This window comes from Gossypium arboreum, chromosome 5 (genome assembly GCF_025698485.1).
Source record: "Gossypium arboreum isolate Shixiya-1 chromosome 5, ASM2569848v2, whole genome shotgun sequence".
In the NCBI taxonomy this organism is placed as follows: domain Eukaryota; kingdom Viridiplantae; phylum Streptophyta; class Magnoliopsida; order Malvales; family Malvaceae; genus Gossypium; species Gossypium arboreum.
Window position 1 is genome coordinate 85051515 of NC_069074.1, and position 18708 is coordinate 85070222.

General features: G+C 32.9%; 1 protein-coding gene across 2 annotated transcripts; it reads right to left on the reverse strand.

Moving 5' to 3' along the window:
- Positions 1 to 7928: 7928 nt before the first annotated feature.
- On the reverse strand, positions 7929 to 9999 carry LOC108450306 (pentatricopeptide repeat-containing protein At1g62930, chloroplastic-like). 2 transcript variants are annotated; one of them, XM_053028804.1, is made up of 2 exons: positions 9920 to 9996; positions 7929 to 9106 (listed from the first exon to the last, which is right to left on the reverse strand). In XM_053028804.1, exon 2 carries the CDS (start codon positions 9069 to 9071, stop codon positions 8043 to 8045), a length of 1029 nt encoding a protein of 342 aa, XP_052884764.1. In that variant the 5' UTR covers positions 9072 to 9106; positions 9920 to 9996; the 3' UTR covers positions 7929 to 8042. The 2 variants fall into 2 exon arrangements, with proteins under 2 accessions (XP_052884764.1, XP_017603359.1); XM_017747870.2 differs by having other exon boundaries at positions 7929 to 9999.
- Positions 10000 to 18708: the final 8709 nt, after the last annotated feature.

Below are 18708 nucleotides of genomic sequence, written 5' to 3' on the forward strand. Positions count from 1 at the left end.
AAAAGTGTCAAATAGCTATATAAATTTAAAGTAGAGGTGCTTATTGAGTGATTAGACCACTAATAGAGTTACTGGATGCACATGGAGTAAAAGAAAAAATCATGAAATTGTCAAAGTTGGTTGGTATTAGGTAATTTGTTGGATAAAAAAATAAAACAAAAAAAGAAGAATAGTGTTCGTCTTCTTCTCCACCAAAAATTGCAGCAAAATAGGGGTTTTTGAAGCTGAAAATTTTAGCCACTAAGTTCCCTTGCATGTAAGTGATTCTTTGACTCGTTTTTGTTGATTTTTATGTTTTTGAAACCTTTATAGCTTAAACTAGCTAATTAGGGGACTAAATTTCATTATTAGTGAAAGTATAGGGTTTTTACATGAGACTATTTTGGTTGTTTTTGGAGTTTAATGGAAGAAAATGAATCTTGGTTGTTAAATAAACAACTTTTGTTAAGTGATTTTTAGTGAAATTGTCATTTGGGGGCTAAATTGAAAAATGTGAAATTTATGTGATAAATGTGTGAATTTGTGAATTTTATGGGCTGCTATGAGCACCTATAAAATTTGGCTAGGCTTGGGTGTTGAGAAATTTGCATGAATTTCATTTTACGAGCCTAGAGACTAATTTGTAAAAAGGTCAAAAGTATAGGGCAAAATGGTAATTTTTCCATAACATGAAATTCGGATCGAATTAATTAGAAATATGATTAAATGAGTTAAATTTGATTATATAGATCAAGAAAAGCAACTTTTGGAACTAAATCGAGGAAAAGATAAAGTCGTGGATTAAACGATTGTATTATTCGTTTGAGTTTGAGGTAAGTTCATATAATTAAATTGCGTATTTATATACTTTAATTGAAATACATGAATGTGAATGATTTAATTACTAAGTATAATTATCAAATGCATAATCGACGTTGTACGAAAAACATTGAGCCATGTTTGAACCTTAAGAATTCGTAGGATACAAATAACAAGGTCATTAGGGTTACCGTTTTGGTTGAGATCCTGCATGTATTGCGGACTCACCACAGCTCTTATGAGCTTACCGGTTTGCATCTCGTGAGAGCTTACGATACTCAGCTCATATGAGCTTACCGATATTCAGCTCGGATGAGCTTACCGTTTATCGCTCGCATGAGCATACATGTATAAGAATTGACAAATTACCGTTCAGTACACTTCATGTGTACTACCCGTGTGTCCTATGATATTCTAAGTGATTTAACGGGCATAGTATTATTACGAGATTATACAAGTTCGATACGAACTAGTACATGTATTTACATGGAAATGGTATATATATGATATACGGATATACGGTATATATGTTACATGCACATAAAATTTAATAATTGTTATATTCATACATAATTCTGTTACGAGTTTATATGAAATCGATACGAACTAGCACAGGAATTTATGTAAATTACACGGAAATAGTTTATGTATGATATATGAATACATGGTATAGATTTACATGTATATGGAATTTAAATAGTTAATGACCTCATACATGATTATTGGTTTTTATATGAATACATGGCTAATTTGGTAAATGGTTCAACAAGCAATGTTCTGATAGGATATGACAAGAGTTTGATATGAACTATTATAGGTATAAATATGAATTACACGGAAAATGGTATTATATGGTATATAGGTATATTGATATGGATGTGGCATGTTTATGCAACTTGACTAATTGTTGAGTTTATCCATGATTATTGATTCATAGGTGAATTTACATGACTAACTTAGTTGATGATTATATGTTAGGATTTTGGGTTAAATTAAGTTGTGGTTGGATTATACCCCGTTAAACTTTTATGTTATGCATTGTAATGGTAAATGCTTAAACGAAAATATACTTGTGATCATGAAAATGTGATTTTTGGTTTATATATGTGTTTATATGGCTAACTTGGGTTGATAATGTGTTATTTAACCTTGAGAGGTTATTATTGTTTAGGCTAAGGCCATGACACGCCGGATTGACATAAATGGATTACGCTTATAAATTGAAACGATGAACTTTATTTTTAAGTTGCAAACTTACTAAGCTTAATTGTTTACTCTGTTTATTTTTCCGTGATTTTTAGATATTGGAAGCTCGTTCGAGTTGGAAGTTGTTGGAGATTTCATCACACTATCTATCGGCTATTTTTGGTACTGATGGTTTATAATTTTGGTTATAATGGCATGTATAGGTTGTTTGACTAATGTAACCCTATTTGATTTGGCTTGTTTGATACATGTTGTTATATATATATATATATATATATATATATATATATATAATTAAATGGTCTTGTCACATTGATATATGTATTATGATGGCATGTGTTATTATAACATATTATAAGCTTGATATTGGTTGGCCTTGAATGCCCAATTATGTCGTGGTTATATGCAAATTGTCGTTGTCGAAACCATTTTTTTGAAAAAATGAAGTCGACTGAATTTTGGAAATGAAAATTAGAAAACAGGAGTCGCCACCAATCTTTTTTGATGAGGTGTGATCGGGTCACCTCGTAAAAGTGGTTGTTTTTAATAAATGATTTGATTTATTTAAACAACGATTTTGGTCCTCGAGATTCAGAAAAATGGGTTTGGGAGTCGATTACGTACGAGGAAGGATTAACATCCTCGTAACGCCCAAAAATTGGTACCTAGTTGATTAATTAGTGTCTTAATGTCAAAAATTGAAAACTTGAAAAACTTTGAAATACGATCCATCTTTCTGTAAAAAAACATTTGAACGTTAAAGACCTTCTCGTCTCGAAGTAATAAAATGTTATATCCAGTAAGTTAGGACACGACATCTCGAATTTTTGAGAGTGAGCTTGCCTTTTACTTAAAAATTTGTGTATTTTAATTTTTTTAAAAGGGTTATTCGATTATTTAGAGTAAACGAGAAAAATCGAAACCCAGTAAGTTAGGGCACGATATCTCGAACTTCCAAATACCGAATATTGCCTTTGTTTGCAAAAACCTCATCTCGATGTGACGAGATGTCATATCCAGCAAGTTAGGACACAACACCTAGTATCTCCAAGAATAAGGATTTTATTCAAAACTCGTTTTGCAATTTAAAAGGAATATGTCGATATTTAGGTTAAACGAGAAAAATTGAAACCCAGTAAGTTAGGGCACAATTTTCTCAAATTTCTAAATACGAAGCTTGCTTTACTTTAGAAAACACAATTGTATGTGTCGAGTAAAAACCTAATGTAATTATGATTTTATGGTAAAATGAGAAAACAAATTGCAGTATTGATATGCGTAATAAAATAATAATAACGAAGATGATGATATAAATACAATGATAATAACGAATAACATGAACTTGCGGTATATAGAGACATATATGAATAAACGAATAAATATATAATAAGATAATGAGAATGAGAATAAAACAAAATAAAAATGAAATAAATACAATGATAAATGAAATAACAAAGAAAATTCTAGTGAAAACTTAATTTTAAATTGAGGATAAGCAAATGAACATATGCATAAAGAAACATTGAGTGAAATGGTTCTTTTTAGGAAGAAAATAATAATAATAATAATGATAATAAAAATAATAAAAATAAGTATTATGTAAAATGTGTAAACAAATTTGTAATTTAAGCAAAAATGATAAAATAACAATAATAATATAAATATAAATAGGTATTATATGAAACAAAATAATGATACAAAATAATAAAAATACAAAGTTTGAAATTACATAAAGGTATAAACGAATAAATAATAAAATGATAAAATAGAATCAAGGTATTTATATATAAAAAAATACGTAAATGTAAGAAAAACTATAATAATAGTAGTAGTAGTTATAATAAAAGCAATAATAATACTAAATATAACAATAGTAATATTAATAATAAAAATAATAGCAACAAAAATAAAAATAATAACAATGATAATAAAAATAATAATAATAATAATAATAATAATAATAATAATAATAATAATAATAATAATAAAAAATAATAATAATAAAAATAATAATAATAATAATAATAATAATAATAATAATAATAATGAAAATAAGAGTAATAATAATAATACATTAAATTACAATAGTAAAGTAATAATAATAGTGATAATATAAATAATATATGTATGAAAAAAAAGATAGTAAAAAGGATATGTATATATATAATAATAATAATAATGGAAATAGTAATAAAAATGGCATTAGAATAAAATAAATATAAGTACGAGTATAATAATAATAATAATATAATAAAACAACAAAAGTAATGAAAAGAACGAAATTGAATCTATATACAAAATTTTGGGGTAAATCCGTAATAAATAAAAGAAAGGGGACTAGTTTAAACACGCGAATGATGAGGAGGGACCAAAGGAGAAAATATCTCAGCCCCCCTAAACGACGGCGTTCAAATAAGGCCCAAATTGAATTTCAAACAAATTTCAGGGTCAAAATTAAAAAGAATCAAAACTTAATTGCATAGTTATAAAAAAGCAGAAGTGCTAAACGCGCAAATAGCCCTTCCGTAAAAAACACGCGGATCCTGTCATTGGGGCGGGTCGGATCAGGTCGATCTCCCCAAAACGTCGTCGTTTTGGCGCCTGAGGAGACCAACCAAAACGGCACCGTTTTGGTCCTTTATAAAAGCCTAAATTTTTTTAAAAATTTTCATTCTCATCATAGTTTTTAAAAAAAAAAACAGAGGCTTCTCTCCTCTCTCTGGGTTAACCCAGAATCTGGCGAGGACCAGACGCCTTTTTGTTTGTTTTTTTGTATTTTTATACTTTTTGATGTGTTTCTTAATATGTGTATGTATGTGATTGACAAAAAAAAAATAGATAGGTTCGAAAAGAAAAAAAATAAAAAGCGAAAATAGATACAAAAAGAAAGAAACCTTCAGTCGAATCTACTCCTCTGTTTTTTTGTGTTTCTTGCTGCGATTTAAGTCTCTTGATTGTATTTCTGCTTTTTTTCGTGTTTGAAAGTCTATTCTTATTTCAATAGGAAAAAAAGATCCCCAAAGCTTACATTTTTTTAGGGTTTTTATAGCCCAAATTCGTTGCCATTATCCTTGCTGTCATTTCCTCTCTGGTTTTGCAGGTGCAAGTGGGTGGTGGAGCAGGTGGCCGACTGGCATGGGGCGATGGGACAGAGGCAGACCTAGGTGCGGCGCACCTAGGGTTTTCTTTTGTTTTTCTGAATTGAAAAGTTGTGGGCTTGGTGGGCTAGGTTTAGTTAGGGTTTATTTTAGGGTTAGTGGGTTGCCTTAGGTTTTAATTGTTGGGCCGGGCAAAAATTGGTGTAAACAGTCGTATTTAGGTTACCACTTTGGGCAAGGAAAATGACTTGGAAAATAGCCTATTTTTGTCCACTCGGGTAGAGAAGGGGTGTGTGTCTTGGCCGTGTGTGGCACACACAGCCGTGTGTCCCCTGATACTATTTAGAAATTAAGTCACTAGCTCCACACGGTCTAACACATAGGCATGTGGCTTGGCCGTGTGGCACAAGTTAGTATACCCTCTAGTTTTCACACGGCCTAGCACACGGCCTGCCATATGGGCATGTGAGGCCATTTCAAAGGGTACACGGCTTGGCACACAGGCTTGTGGTCTGGCCGTGTGACCCAAGTCAGAGAGTTACACGGGGTCGGACACGGCTTGTAGCACGGGCGTGTCTCTTAGTCACACGGGTGTGTCCCCTTTCCACACGGGCGTGTGACTCCTGCACTTTGAAAATTTTTTCATGTTTTCATAAAAATTCATTGACTGTTCGGTTTAGTCTCGAATCACTTTTAATGGCTATTTAGGGCCTTGAGGGCTCGTATTAGGGACTATATGAATGAATTGGAGTGGTTTTTGATTTGAATGAGAATTGTATATGACAAGTTTGAATGATTGAGTTATAAGTTCGGTAATGCTCCGTAACCTTGTTCTGGTGTTGGATACGGGTTAGGGGTGTTATATGGAGCTTGCAACTATGTTATGTAGTTATATGTTTTTTTTGTTCTACCTATAGTTGTAATTTTGTATCTAGTAGAACAAAATAATATAAAAAATTACATGGTGTTCAATGATCATATTGATTGGTTAGCAAAATCAGCTCTATGTAAGAAAAACTATGGAATTGTGCGGCACTTGTATCTGGTTTTGATTTTGTATATAGTATTTTATCTTTTATCGTCTCTACAAGTTATCATAGAGATGTAATAAATTTATCTTTTATGAGTGAGTTATCATATCGTTATTGCAGGTAAATATTACGTAGTGGATGTCGGATATCCAAATAATCACATTGAAGAAATCTATCGACATAAATTGAGAGACAACAAAGGGATTCGCAAAAGAAAAAAAAAAAAGGAAAGAAGGGCAAATAGTTAAAAGAGGACGTTAAGAAGGTTATGTTGGATTCAAGGGTCATTAATGATTCACTTTTTTATAGCGATTTCATCAAGAGAAGGGATTTTATCCGTAAAGAGAAAAATCGATTATCAACAACGTCATCTGGAAGGGAGGACATCGCTGGGGCAACCGAGTGAATATCAGACTGATTGGAAGGAGAAGTCATGAGAGATTACGCCAGGAAAGAATGGACATCTGATACCATGTTAAGATTATAGTAAAATGATGAAATATACTTGTATTACTTCAAGAGAATATAGCAAAAATACAATACCATTTGAGAAGAAACTGTGCATGCTTATATATAACAGCATGCACTCAGTAACTGCTAACAACAACTAACAGTAACAGTAAGTACTAACTAACTGTTGTTAATAACTGATATCAACAGACTTAACAGCAATAACAGAGGCCAACTATTACTCTAACAGAGTCAATACGGTGGGAGTGTCTGTGAGATTGTGAAGGGAGTATTCGTAGCCATCAGACCAAGAGTGTGGCGCGTTGGGAACCTTCAACTGGAGGTTGGTTAAAGTTTAACGATGATGCTTTGGCATTAGGTAAACTTGGTCCAACAGGGTGTGGAGAGGTTCTTAGAAATTCAAAGGATCATGTCATTGCTATGTTTCAGGTCCCTTAAGTGTCCCAGATTCTAATTTCACTGAAATTATGGCGATTAAGTTAGCTCTTCATTTCTTCTGGGATTCCTAGTGGATTAAAGACTGAAAGCTTAAGGTTGAATCCGAATCCATAGTTGCGCTTACTTGGTGTATCAATGAGAAATCTAGGCCTTGGAAATATTGGTACATTTAAGCAAGCATTAATGAGATTAAGATGTCCACTCGTGAGGTACTGTTTAGAAAAATTGGGAGAGATGCAAATGGTATGGCAGATTCGTAGGCAAAGTCAAGGTGCTTTTGATCTCAAATGTTTTTTACAGATCGGTGATTGATAGCTGTTGTTCAGGCTTTAAATCGGGGTGGCAGATCATCGTTGAGTTCAATTAAGATGATGGTTTCATTGTTGTTTCATCAAAGAAGATTCACCGAATCATTTGGAGCGGTTCTTGGACTGTCAAGCAGTAGTATTTTGTGCCTATTTGAATGTCAGTGCTGCTGTTTTAAGTTAGGTGGTTGAATATCCAAGTGTGCTTAAGAAGATTTAGCCATATTGTAACATGTATTTCAAGTAACCATTGTTAACACAGTTGCAGGCAAGTTTGTTTGTATGGTTGCTTCAGTGGATTAAAGTTAACCGAGTTTGATTAAAAAAGAAATTTAGCAAACAATATAAAATGTTTTAATTAAAATAATTCAAACACGGAAAATATTACATTTTTTAAAAAATATTTTCAGTCAATCAAACAGAGCCTAAATTCCATTGAATTCTACACTTTTAAGAAGTTAAAAGTTCTATGCAGTTGAAACCGATGCTATTGTCATTGCAATAGATATTGGCTTTCCCCTAATTTCGTAGGATTATCAACAATTCTCACTTACTACACAAGTCAAAACAAAATCAACAAATTGGAAAATAGAAACTAATCCTCATTCAAGTTTTCAGAATCTTTTATCACTGTACAATGGTTACAAACTGATTCACATTACGAGTGATGATCTTTACACAATTTATGAAACATTTCAGAGCAAAATTGATTTATTAGAGTGCACATCCATAAATAAGGTGGCAGTGAATATATCTACAGAAAAGTCCTTACCAACCATTTCCGTAAGAAGTTGGGTTGCTTTTGAGGTATAACTATTGCGAAGGAACCCCCGAATCATTACATTATAACAGCAGCTATTAGGCAAACAGTCATTATCTCCCATTCTCCCAAACAACTTGTATGCTTCATCTGGCAATCTCTCTTTACATAGTCCATTAATCATTACACAATATGTGTAAACATTTGGTTTTAAACCATTGTCTGAGAGTTGATGAAATAATTCCTTCGCAACTTCAATTTGCTCAGCTTTGCACAAACCATCAATTAGGATAGTATATGGGACAATATCAAGTCCCAATCCACTGTTTCGCATCACTTGAAAAAGTTCCAATGCCTCTTCGATATGACCTGTTTTACATAAACCATCTAGCAAAATAGTACAGGTCACTATATCTGGAACTTGTCCAGAAGCAAGCATCTTTCTAAAAAGTTCACAAGCAGTTGAAACTTTCCCTAACTGAAACATACTTTGCACAAGAGTGCTGTATGTGACAGTATTCGGGATTGGTCCCTTTTGAGATATTCCATGAAAGAGTTCCATTGCTTCGTCTAACCTCTTCGCTTTGCAATATCCATTGATCATGGTGTTGTAGGTAACTATATCAGGTGCAAAACCCTTCTTAATCATCAAGTTGAAAACTCTTCTAGCTTTATCCATTTCATTCTGCACGCAATGGCCGTTGATTAATGCATTATGGGTAACAACATCAAGCTCAATGCCTCGCTTTATCATTGCGTCAACAATATCCTCAGCTTCAGAGACCATCCCTTCCTTGCAATGCGCATCAACCAATGTACTATACGTGACAACATTAGGCTCAATGCCTTGCTTTCTCATCATGTCAACGGTCTCTACAGCTTTAGAAATCGTTCCTTCCTTGCAAAGAGCATCAATCAATAAATTATATGTGACAATATCAAGTGAAATATTATCATCCACCATTTCATTCAAGAGCCTTGTTGCCTCCTCCTGCTGGCCTGAATTACACATACCATGAATTAAGCAATTGTAAGTAAAGATATTTGGTCTAATGCCCTTAACCTTCATTTCAGATAAGAGATTGAGAGCCTCCTGTAACAAACCGTCCTTACAAAGGCAGTCCAGGATGGTATTATATGCTACAATATTAGGTTCAAAACCTCTGCTTTCCATCAGCCTTAGAAACCTAACAGCTCTACCAGTATTACCGGTCTTACACAATCCCTTAAGCATTATACTGTAAACAATCAAATTAGGTTGATCCCCTCTTTCAGTCATTTCATCGAACATACAAACGGCCTCAGAAATCTTACTTTGATTACAAAGCCCATTTATCAAAGTTGAAAAAGTTACAACACTAGGTTCAGCACCTAACTTCAGCAATTTCCCCAAAACAGAAAACCCAAAATCAATTCGACCTAATTGACAAAAGCAATTAATCAAGATGTTCAAAGAATAAACATCGGGGGAAACTCCCAATAATTCGATCTGTCTATACATAGAAACAACAATGGCATAATGTTTCATCCTAACAATGGCTCCTAATAATTTATTAAATTCCACAATTGAAGGCTTTGGGTACTTCTCAATCATCTTATTGAACAAAATCAAAGCATGATCAACATTATCGAAGCGGAGGTCTCTTTTTCCCTTTCCTCTAACAGGCATGGGTATCTTAGACATGGGTATCTTAAGTTTACTTAAGGCTTCGATAGCAATGGTGTTAAAAGAAGGAAAAGAAAAAGAGTGAAAATTAGAAAGATGGCTTCCACCATTAACAAGTGAACGAAGAATAAAAGAAGGAAGTTTACCCAAACTAAGCAGAATGGGAGGTTGAAAATGAAAGCAGAAATGGCGGCGGCTGTAGCAGAAGAAGTGTAAATTTTGGGTTGCCAAGTTGTTATTGGTATATTTATAATTTTAAAAAAAGCAGCAGTAAGTTATGATTTTTAAATTATAAATTATAAATTATTTTAAAGATATTTAAATTATTTTTAAATAAATTCATAATTTAAAATATTATAAAATAAATTAAATAATATCTAAAATATTATAAAACTAATAACAAATTTGAAAGTTTAAAATACTTAAATATTTTATATTATTAAAAATATATTTAATATTTAAAATTTTAAAAATATTAAAAATAATAATTTAAAATTTAGAAAATAATTTAAAATTATATATTTAAAATTTTAAAAATATATATTATAAAATATTTTAAATATGCATTTCAAGTTTTAAAATATTATAAAACAAATTAAATAATATTTAAAATATTATAAAACTAGTAACAAATTTGAAAGTTTAAAATATTTAAATATTTTATAGTATTAAAAATATATTTAATATTTAGAAAATAATATTTAAAATTCTAAAAATAATATTTAAAATTTAAAACAGTAATTTCAAAATATATATTTAAAATTTAAAATATATATTAATAAAATATTTTAAATATATATTTCAAATTTTTAAAGTTAATAATAATAAATAAAATTAAATAAAATGAATAAAAATAAAAGACAAAACATAAAAAATAAAAAAAAAACAAAAGTAAAAAATAAAAAGAAACTGACATGGTAGGGGAATCTGGTGGAGTCATATTAATTGGTTCCATCAGAAAATGGTTAATTTTTTTGAAGTCTCCCCATATTTTCAGAAATTTCAATATTTCTCTGGTATTTATACAGGTGGCACCATTCTACATGGCTTCACTAAAAAATTAATTTTTTTATGCTCTCTGCTGACGTGGCAAGTTGGTGGCGCCATAATTTGGCTCTACTAACTTTTACTGTAGATTTAGGGTAATTTTCGTGTTTAATTTAAAAAATAGGTCATTTTGATACTTAATTAAATTATTTGGGATATTCTTATAAAAAAGCCAGGCAATCTGGCTAATCGGAGAAATGATGCATCTTAAACACTACAAAATAATTTATGAAATATTTTAATCATTATACTAAAAAATATTTGTTATTAATATATTTATAATTGTAATAAATATTTATTATTAAAATATTAAATAAATTATTATTTTAATAAATTATATAAATTATATTAATAACTTATTATATAATTAAATATTAAGCTTGCTTTAAGTCATTCTACATTGACCAAATTGTTTTCTGTAAAAAAAACACAGAAAAATATAGAAAATATTTTCTGTAAAACATTTTACATGAAAACAAACAGACCCTTAATTTAATTGCATTTTGAAGTCTTGTATATTGTTTAGCCCATTATGTGTTTGAAAGTCATCCAATTTGCAATATATAAAATGTGCAATTTGATCAACTTTTGGTTCATTGAATATTCATGTTTCAATGAAGCTTGTCCGGGCAATCTAGCTTATTGCAACATGTCTTATGTGATTAGTCACTTTTACCAACAATGGACATTCTGAATAAAATTGATCGGAAATAGTTATTTAATCCTACAAAAGGAGCAAACATCATGCTATGCTTATTGCAGCATGCCCTATATGATTAGTCAGTCAATCTCCCTTTCCCCCATATTCCTCCTCGATTTATCTTCCTTTCCAGCTCTCGCGCCAACTTAAGTGAATCGACCCTCCTTAGCACCATCATTTTCTCCTTCTTGTTGAACACTTATATCGACAATTGGTGTGGTGAGTGTAATGACCCGTTTTTCAGTGGTTTCGAAAATAGTGATTTTGGGATCACAAATCCGACGAGTGTGTAACGGCCTAAATGCAATTATATCAAAGCAGTGGTTTCGTAACCACAAATCCAAGATAAAAAGAAAATTTTATTTTAATATTTTTGCATGAATTATGATATGTTAGAAAAGTCGTATGAAAATATTGATAGAAAAATTTTACCGATTTAGTGATTTACTGGAAAAAGGACCTAATTACATAAAATGTGAAAGTTGTGTGCTAGAAGCTAAAAGGATTAAATAGCTATGAAATCGAAAATTAGAGGTCCTTATATGTAATTAGACCATCAATTATAAGATGGAAAATATCTAGGGTGATTCATCTATGGAAAAGTTGAAAAGACTAAGGACTAAATTAGAAATAGAAAATATTAAAGGATGAAAATGAATTAATTAGAAATCTATCATCTTTTTCATTCATCTTCAACCCCAAAATACATGGAAACCCTAGGAGAGAGAAAATAAACTTTCTTGGCATAAATTGATAAGTTCTCATGCCCCGTTTTTAGTAATTTTTATATTTTTGAGGTCGAGACAACTTGTACTCTTTATTTTGGGGTTAATTTGAAAAGTTATCAAAGTATGGAATTTATGCTATGGATGAATATGATGGAAATTGAAAATTTATGGTAGAAAATGAAAGTCTAATAGTAGATAAACAACTTTTACAAAGTGATTTTTCATGAAATTGTGAAAAAGGGACTAGATTGTAAAGTTGTGAAATTCATGGAAAATTTCTGAATTTTTATGAATACATGTGCTGTAAATTTTGTGATGGGGTTTTGATTAGGCTTGGAATAGGGAGTGAATTGTATGAATTTCATTTTCTGAGCCTAGGGATGAAATTGGAATTAATGAAAAGTTTAGGGGCAAAATGGCAATTTTGCCTATGCATAAATTGAATGTGTTAGAATATGAAATGAGTGAATTTGATGATTAAATCCATTTATATAGATCTAGACGACTCAAATATGAGGCTAGAACGAGGAAAAGAGAAAGTCTCGGATTAGTTAATTTTATTACCGAACAATCATCGAGGTAAGTCGTGTAACTTGAAATTAATACTTGATATGCTTGAATTACATGTTTTATGAATTGAATGACAATTGAATGTTTAATGTATGAACATGGATGGAATGGTTGTTAATCCTTGGTAAAAAAAGAAAAAAAAATCTCGTTTAAATAAAACGATATTCGATGGATCACAGGAATGGTGAAAAGGATTTAGCCCGGAGGGGTAATCCTAATATAAGCCCTGCCGATGAATATGTGGTGAAATGGATTTAGCCCGGATAGGTAATACAAATAAAACTCTAAAGAGTATTTGTCGATGAAAGGATTTAGCCTGGACTAGTAATCCCGACAAAACTCTTCGAGCATATGTTACAGGGGATTTAGCCTAGACTGGTAATCCCACTGTAAGAAATGAGGTTCGTGTGAGTGTACTCTCTGAAAAGGATATATATATATGTATAGAATTGACTGTTAATGATATTGTACACTATGAATGTACTACTAGATATCCATCAAAATTTCTAGAAATTCATCGGGATAGAAATGGGAAACGAAACATGAATAATATATGACATGGAAAGGGCAAGTATTGGGTTAAGTGGATTGATGAGCTCATCAATGCATGAATTTTACATGAAATTACTTGACTAACTCAATTGTTGAGATTATGTGTGATAGGTCAATGTGTTATTGCTTGAATCCATATGTGTTTGATATAATTGTTAGACTTATGTGGTAAGGTAAATCCTTGTTACATAAACTTACTAAGCACTATGTGCTTACCCTGTTTCTTTTCCCTTGTTTTATAGTGCTCGAAAGCTCGAAGGGTCGGAGACAGGTCAGAGCTACATCACACTATCAACTCGAACATTCAAAAAGTTATGAAACGTTGGTAACGAGATATGTTCCCAGCACGAACATTCTCGTAGGCATAAACACAGGTACACATACGCACTAGTTAATATGGGCGATCGGAGAGTAAAGAATAAGGTGAGGATGGTATTCGTCGACAATATACCAGAAATCATGCATTGGAAAGATTTATGGACATTATTCAGCTTTCATGGAGAAGTTATGGATGCTTTCATACCAGTCAAGAGAAACAAATCAGGTAAAAGATTCGGGTTCGTAAAATTCAATAAGGAGGAGGATGCGCAGAGGGCAATAGGCAAGGTCGATGGTTTTGGGCTGCTATGTGATATGGGTGAAGATGGCCAGGTGCAGTGGGAACAGAAAAGTTTGGAGAAAAATAAACGAAAATGAACCTTCATGTCATAAATAGGAAAGACAGTTGAGAACGGTGGAGCAACAGAAGGAGGTTGAGATCACATTGGATAGCAAAAAGTTGAATGATACAAATATTGTTGTTGGTCATGTGGACAATGAACAACTATGCAAACTGCAACGATGCCTGATAGGGAAAATGACGACTCTTTGCAATCTCAATAGCTTAACTGAAAGAATTATGAACATGGGCCTAGAAGAATTAATTATTAAAAAGATCCAGGGTAGATACTTCCTGATAGAGGTTCCAGATGAAGAGTTGATGGATATTCTAAAACAATGAGAATGGGCATATCTTAAAGATTTCTTCATTAAGGTTGAGCCCTGGACAGAAAAGTTCCAAGTTTCAGAGAGAGCAGTGTGGATTGAAATTGTAGGAATTCCCCTTTATTGCTAGAACTACCAAACGACTAAGAGAGTGGTCGAAATTGGGGAGAGCTTATCGTAATGGGTGAAAATTTCTCAATGATGAACAACTTCGAGAAGATGGACGTACTGATAATCACAAAGCAGGTTAAAAGGATTGAAGAGGTTATAAAAATAGAGGTCGGTAATGAAAATTTCCAGATTCATATTACTGAAAGAGAGATGGTGGAAAATTTGAAGGAATATCACAAGAAGAATGTGGATTAAAAGGGGAGAGAGGAGGAAACATCATCTGAAAAAGAATCGGTAACAAAAACAGTGCCAGAAACATCATCGGAAGGGAGTCGAAGAGATGGAATTGTAGAAGTTATTACAACAGACCTCGAAAATGAAGGAAGGGGTAGTGGGACGCAGGTATTTTCGGATGAAGGATTTATTGAGGATCACAATTTACAAGGAAACGTATTGAGTATTCCTGATGTAGGGGAGACAAATGCAACATTATCTGTCAACATAATTTCAGATTTACAAAATATGGGCCTGGGATTGGAATTGGAGCAGCTCAATATATTGGAGACCCAATGCGAAGAGGTATGTGGTTTGGGCCAGGTCTCAAATGATGAAGTAGAGAACATTGTTTCAGGGGCCAATGTAGAAAGGAAATATGTAAACCAATTAAATTGTGCTAATACGGAAGGAAGCCCAAAGTCTAAACAAAATCAAAATACGTCATCTGATTCAGAGAGCCAGAGGGGAAGGATTTTTTCATCGGAGATTAAAGGGGATATCATTCAAATCAGGCCAAGCAAAAGAAAGAAGAAAGCTCTTAATAAAAAAATTAGGTCTATGCGTGAGATTCAAGACACAATACTCATATCGAAAGAGAAGCTGAAGAGGGACAGAGGACTAAGGAAACAGAAAAGAAAAGGGATTTGAGACTTGATGACAGTGTCGCAAATTTATCTTTTTCGGACTCCGATATCAGCAATAGAAGAAGAGTTTTGTTAAGAGAAGCGAAAAAGACTTGGGAGGTAGGGAAAAAACTGGGTTTCAGTTGCATGGTGATGATGAACAGATCATTGGAGAAATCATGAAGATCGATGGGAAGCAGTAGGAACTCTTAAGAATGGAGATTGCGGGATTAAGGGAGACAAGTAAGTGGTTGTTTTTGTTTTGCTTGCTATCAATAAAAGAATAGCATTAGGATTATGAGAATTATTGCGTGGAACATGAGGGGGTTAGGATCAACTCTCAAAATTGAAGCGATTAATAAAGTTGTAAGAATGAATAGGGTCGATGCATTGTTTATTCAAGAAACGAAATTGGAATTAGTGTCAGTAGAGCTAATTAAGAAAATATGGGGCAACGGTGGGTTTGATTTTAAATATGTCGCGGTTGTTGAAAGGTTAGGGGGATTATTAACAATTTGGGATAAGGGTAGTTTTGTGGCAGAAGTTGAATTGTGTGAAAGGAGATTTATTGTAGTAGTAGGAAAATGGGTAACGGAGAAGAAAGTGGCGACGTTGGTTAATCTTCGAGACAAAACCTTGGATACTATCTTGTAAAGGGAGCTCACTAAATTCATTGGTCTAAACTCAGAAATCTTCGTAGGATTTTCCACCTTTGGTATAAGAGTGATAAACGAGGAATTAATATTGTTGAAGAGTCGTTAAGCAATTTAGGGACAGGATCTGTTAAATGGGAAGGATGGTTTTTAGACCATTATTGGATAGAGAGAAGGAGATGTGCAAATTTTTGGCTAACAGATTGATTAGCACAGTATTGATTTCGGATAAAAAGGATAGACTGTGTTGGTCGAATGATAAATTGAGGGTGTTCTCGGTTAAAAAGTATTCGGAGCTATTAATTCTGGAAGATGAATCAGATATTAATTTTGATTGTGGTAAAGTTTGGAATATTAAGGTCCCTCCTAGAGTTCGTAGCTTTTTGTGGATGTTGGCTATCGACAGAATCCCGACTAAGGATTTTCTGGCTAAAAGAGGAGTGAACCTTCAACACCTTTCGATTGTTTGCCCTTGGTGCGAAAGATTTCCGGAATGCGCACCTCATCTATTTTTCAAATGCAGATTTATTGAAAGATTTTGGGAAAATATTTTTAGTTGGTGGGATACTGAATGGAAGAGGGTCGATGGTGTTGTGGACTTCTTTGCTTTATGTTACAATGTGAAAATAAAAGTTAGTAAGAAAAGTTTATGGCTGATTTCTTGTGCTGCAGCTTGTTGGACAATATGGATAGCAAGAAATGGGCTAGTTGTTGAAGGAGAAGTTTTGGTGGTTCGTTCCACAAAGATGTCGAGAGGTGTCCCACAAACTCAACTCAATTGTTTCCTTTTGGAGACCCCCTCCATATGGATGGTTAAAATTAAATGTATGTGGTATAGCTAAAGAGGATAAAGCCAGCTGTAGAGGATTTTTGAGAGATTTGGAGGGGATGGCAAGAGGGATATTCTCTGGTGCTGCAGGTACAAATGTTGTTGAGAAAGCTGAGATTGAAGTGGTGAAAATTGCTCCCGAAGTGTTTGAATCGACAAGCTGGAAGTGTTCTAATTCACTGGTAATTGAAGTAGGCTCTGAGGTGGTGTTTTCTTAGTGTATCAACAAGAAATTTGAGACCTTGGTCGCCTGTGCAATTTTTCAAAATTGAATCAACTAAGTGCAATGTTGGATCCATTGTCTTCTCTTTAGTGGATAGGAATGGAAACGACCTAGAGTTCTCATTGGTTTTGGCTGGGGTAAATCAGACTCAATTGTTTAAAGTTTGGTGGTGATTTTTTCTTTGTTTAGTATTTTAATGCTGCTGGAACTATGCTTTAATTTTTGCTGTAATTTTATTTGGATACTACTCTGCTTTGTTACTATTAACAGAGCAGTGTGAATGTTGCAATTTTTTTTTTGAGAAAAATGACATGTATAGGCTAAATACCAATATTTACATTGAAATGGATGGTTGTAAACTAGCCATTGGTATGGCTAGTATGAACTTGATTTTGAATGATGTTATGGTAAAATATGGTATGCATAAATATATCAACCTAAATGTTTAAAATGGTATTAAACTATTCTTGAAATGGTTGGGATTGGAATGGTTTGGTGCAGGTATTGGATGAAAACGGGTGAGAAATGAGGCTTGGATATAGCCTTGGTTTTGTCCACACGGGTAGACACACGGGTGTGTGTCAAGGCCGTGTGTCCCTTGCATCCAAAATTTGATAAACAGAATGCTTATTATTGAGCACACGAGATCAGACACGGGCTTGTCCCTTGCCCGTGTAAGGTTTATAGCCTGGATACATGGGTGTGTTATATGGCCTGTGAATCCTGCACCTAAATTCGAAAATAAAAATTAATCACAAGTCCTAGCAACACGAGCGTATGCCTAGGCCGTGTGAGGATAATTTGTTCATGAATGCAAGTTAGAGAGTTACACGTTTTAGGGACACGGATGTGTGAAGCTACACGGCCTGGAGCGAGATAAGTCACATGGGCGTGTGAAGCCACACGGCCTGACCACATGGGCGTGTGACCCTTAAAAATGAGGAAAATTTTGGGATTTTGCGAAAAATTCCCTATGATCTCGATTTAGTCCCGGATTGTTCCTAATGCATGTTTTGGGGTTCGAATGCCCAATTAAGGGACGTTATCATTATTTTCAGAATATGACTAGTAACTGATTTGGATTATTAAAAATTGTTCTGTAAACTCTGGTAATGCCTCGTAACCCTGTTTCGACGACGGAGACGAGTTGGAGGTGTTACAAAGTGAGTCCATAAATATTATTACTTAATATTTACTAGCCAATATATAGTATTGTATTGAATTTTGATCTGATAATTTTTACTAATTGAACAAATATTTAAATAAAAGTGGTTTATCCTTAAAGTTAAGTAGTTTTGAAAATTAGATATAGAGACCTCGTTTCTGTAAACCGAACCTATAAATAGTTTTATTAAATAATTATGAAGTTACTTAGTGTATTGAAATTTGGTCTAGTAATTTTAATGTTTGGCTAGTTAATTAAAGAAAAAAGACTAAATCATAAAAATTGTAAAAGTTAATCGCTATTAATTTATATGTGATAGTTGAGTTTAAAAGCTTGATGGTTTTATATGGCAATTTAATCATAGTTATTTTAATGGCCGGTTGGTGGACTTTATTTTTTTGATGATTATGTTTAGATTGTATTATTTTAAGTTAAAATAATGATAAAACATAAACCTATGGCTATCATCTTTAT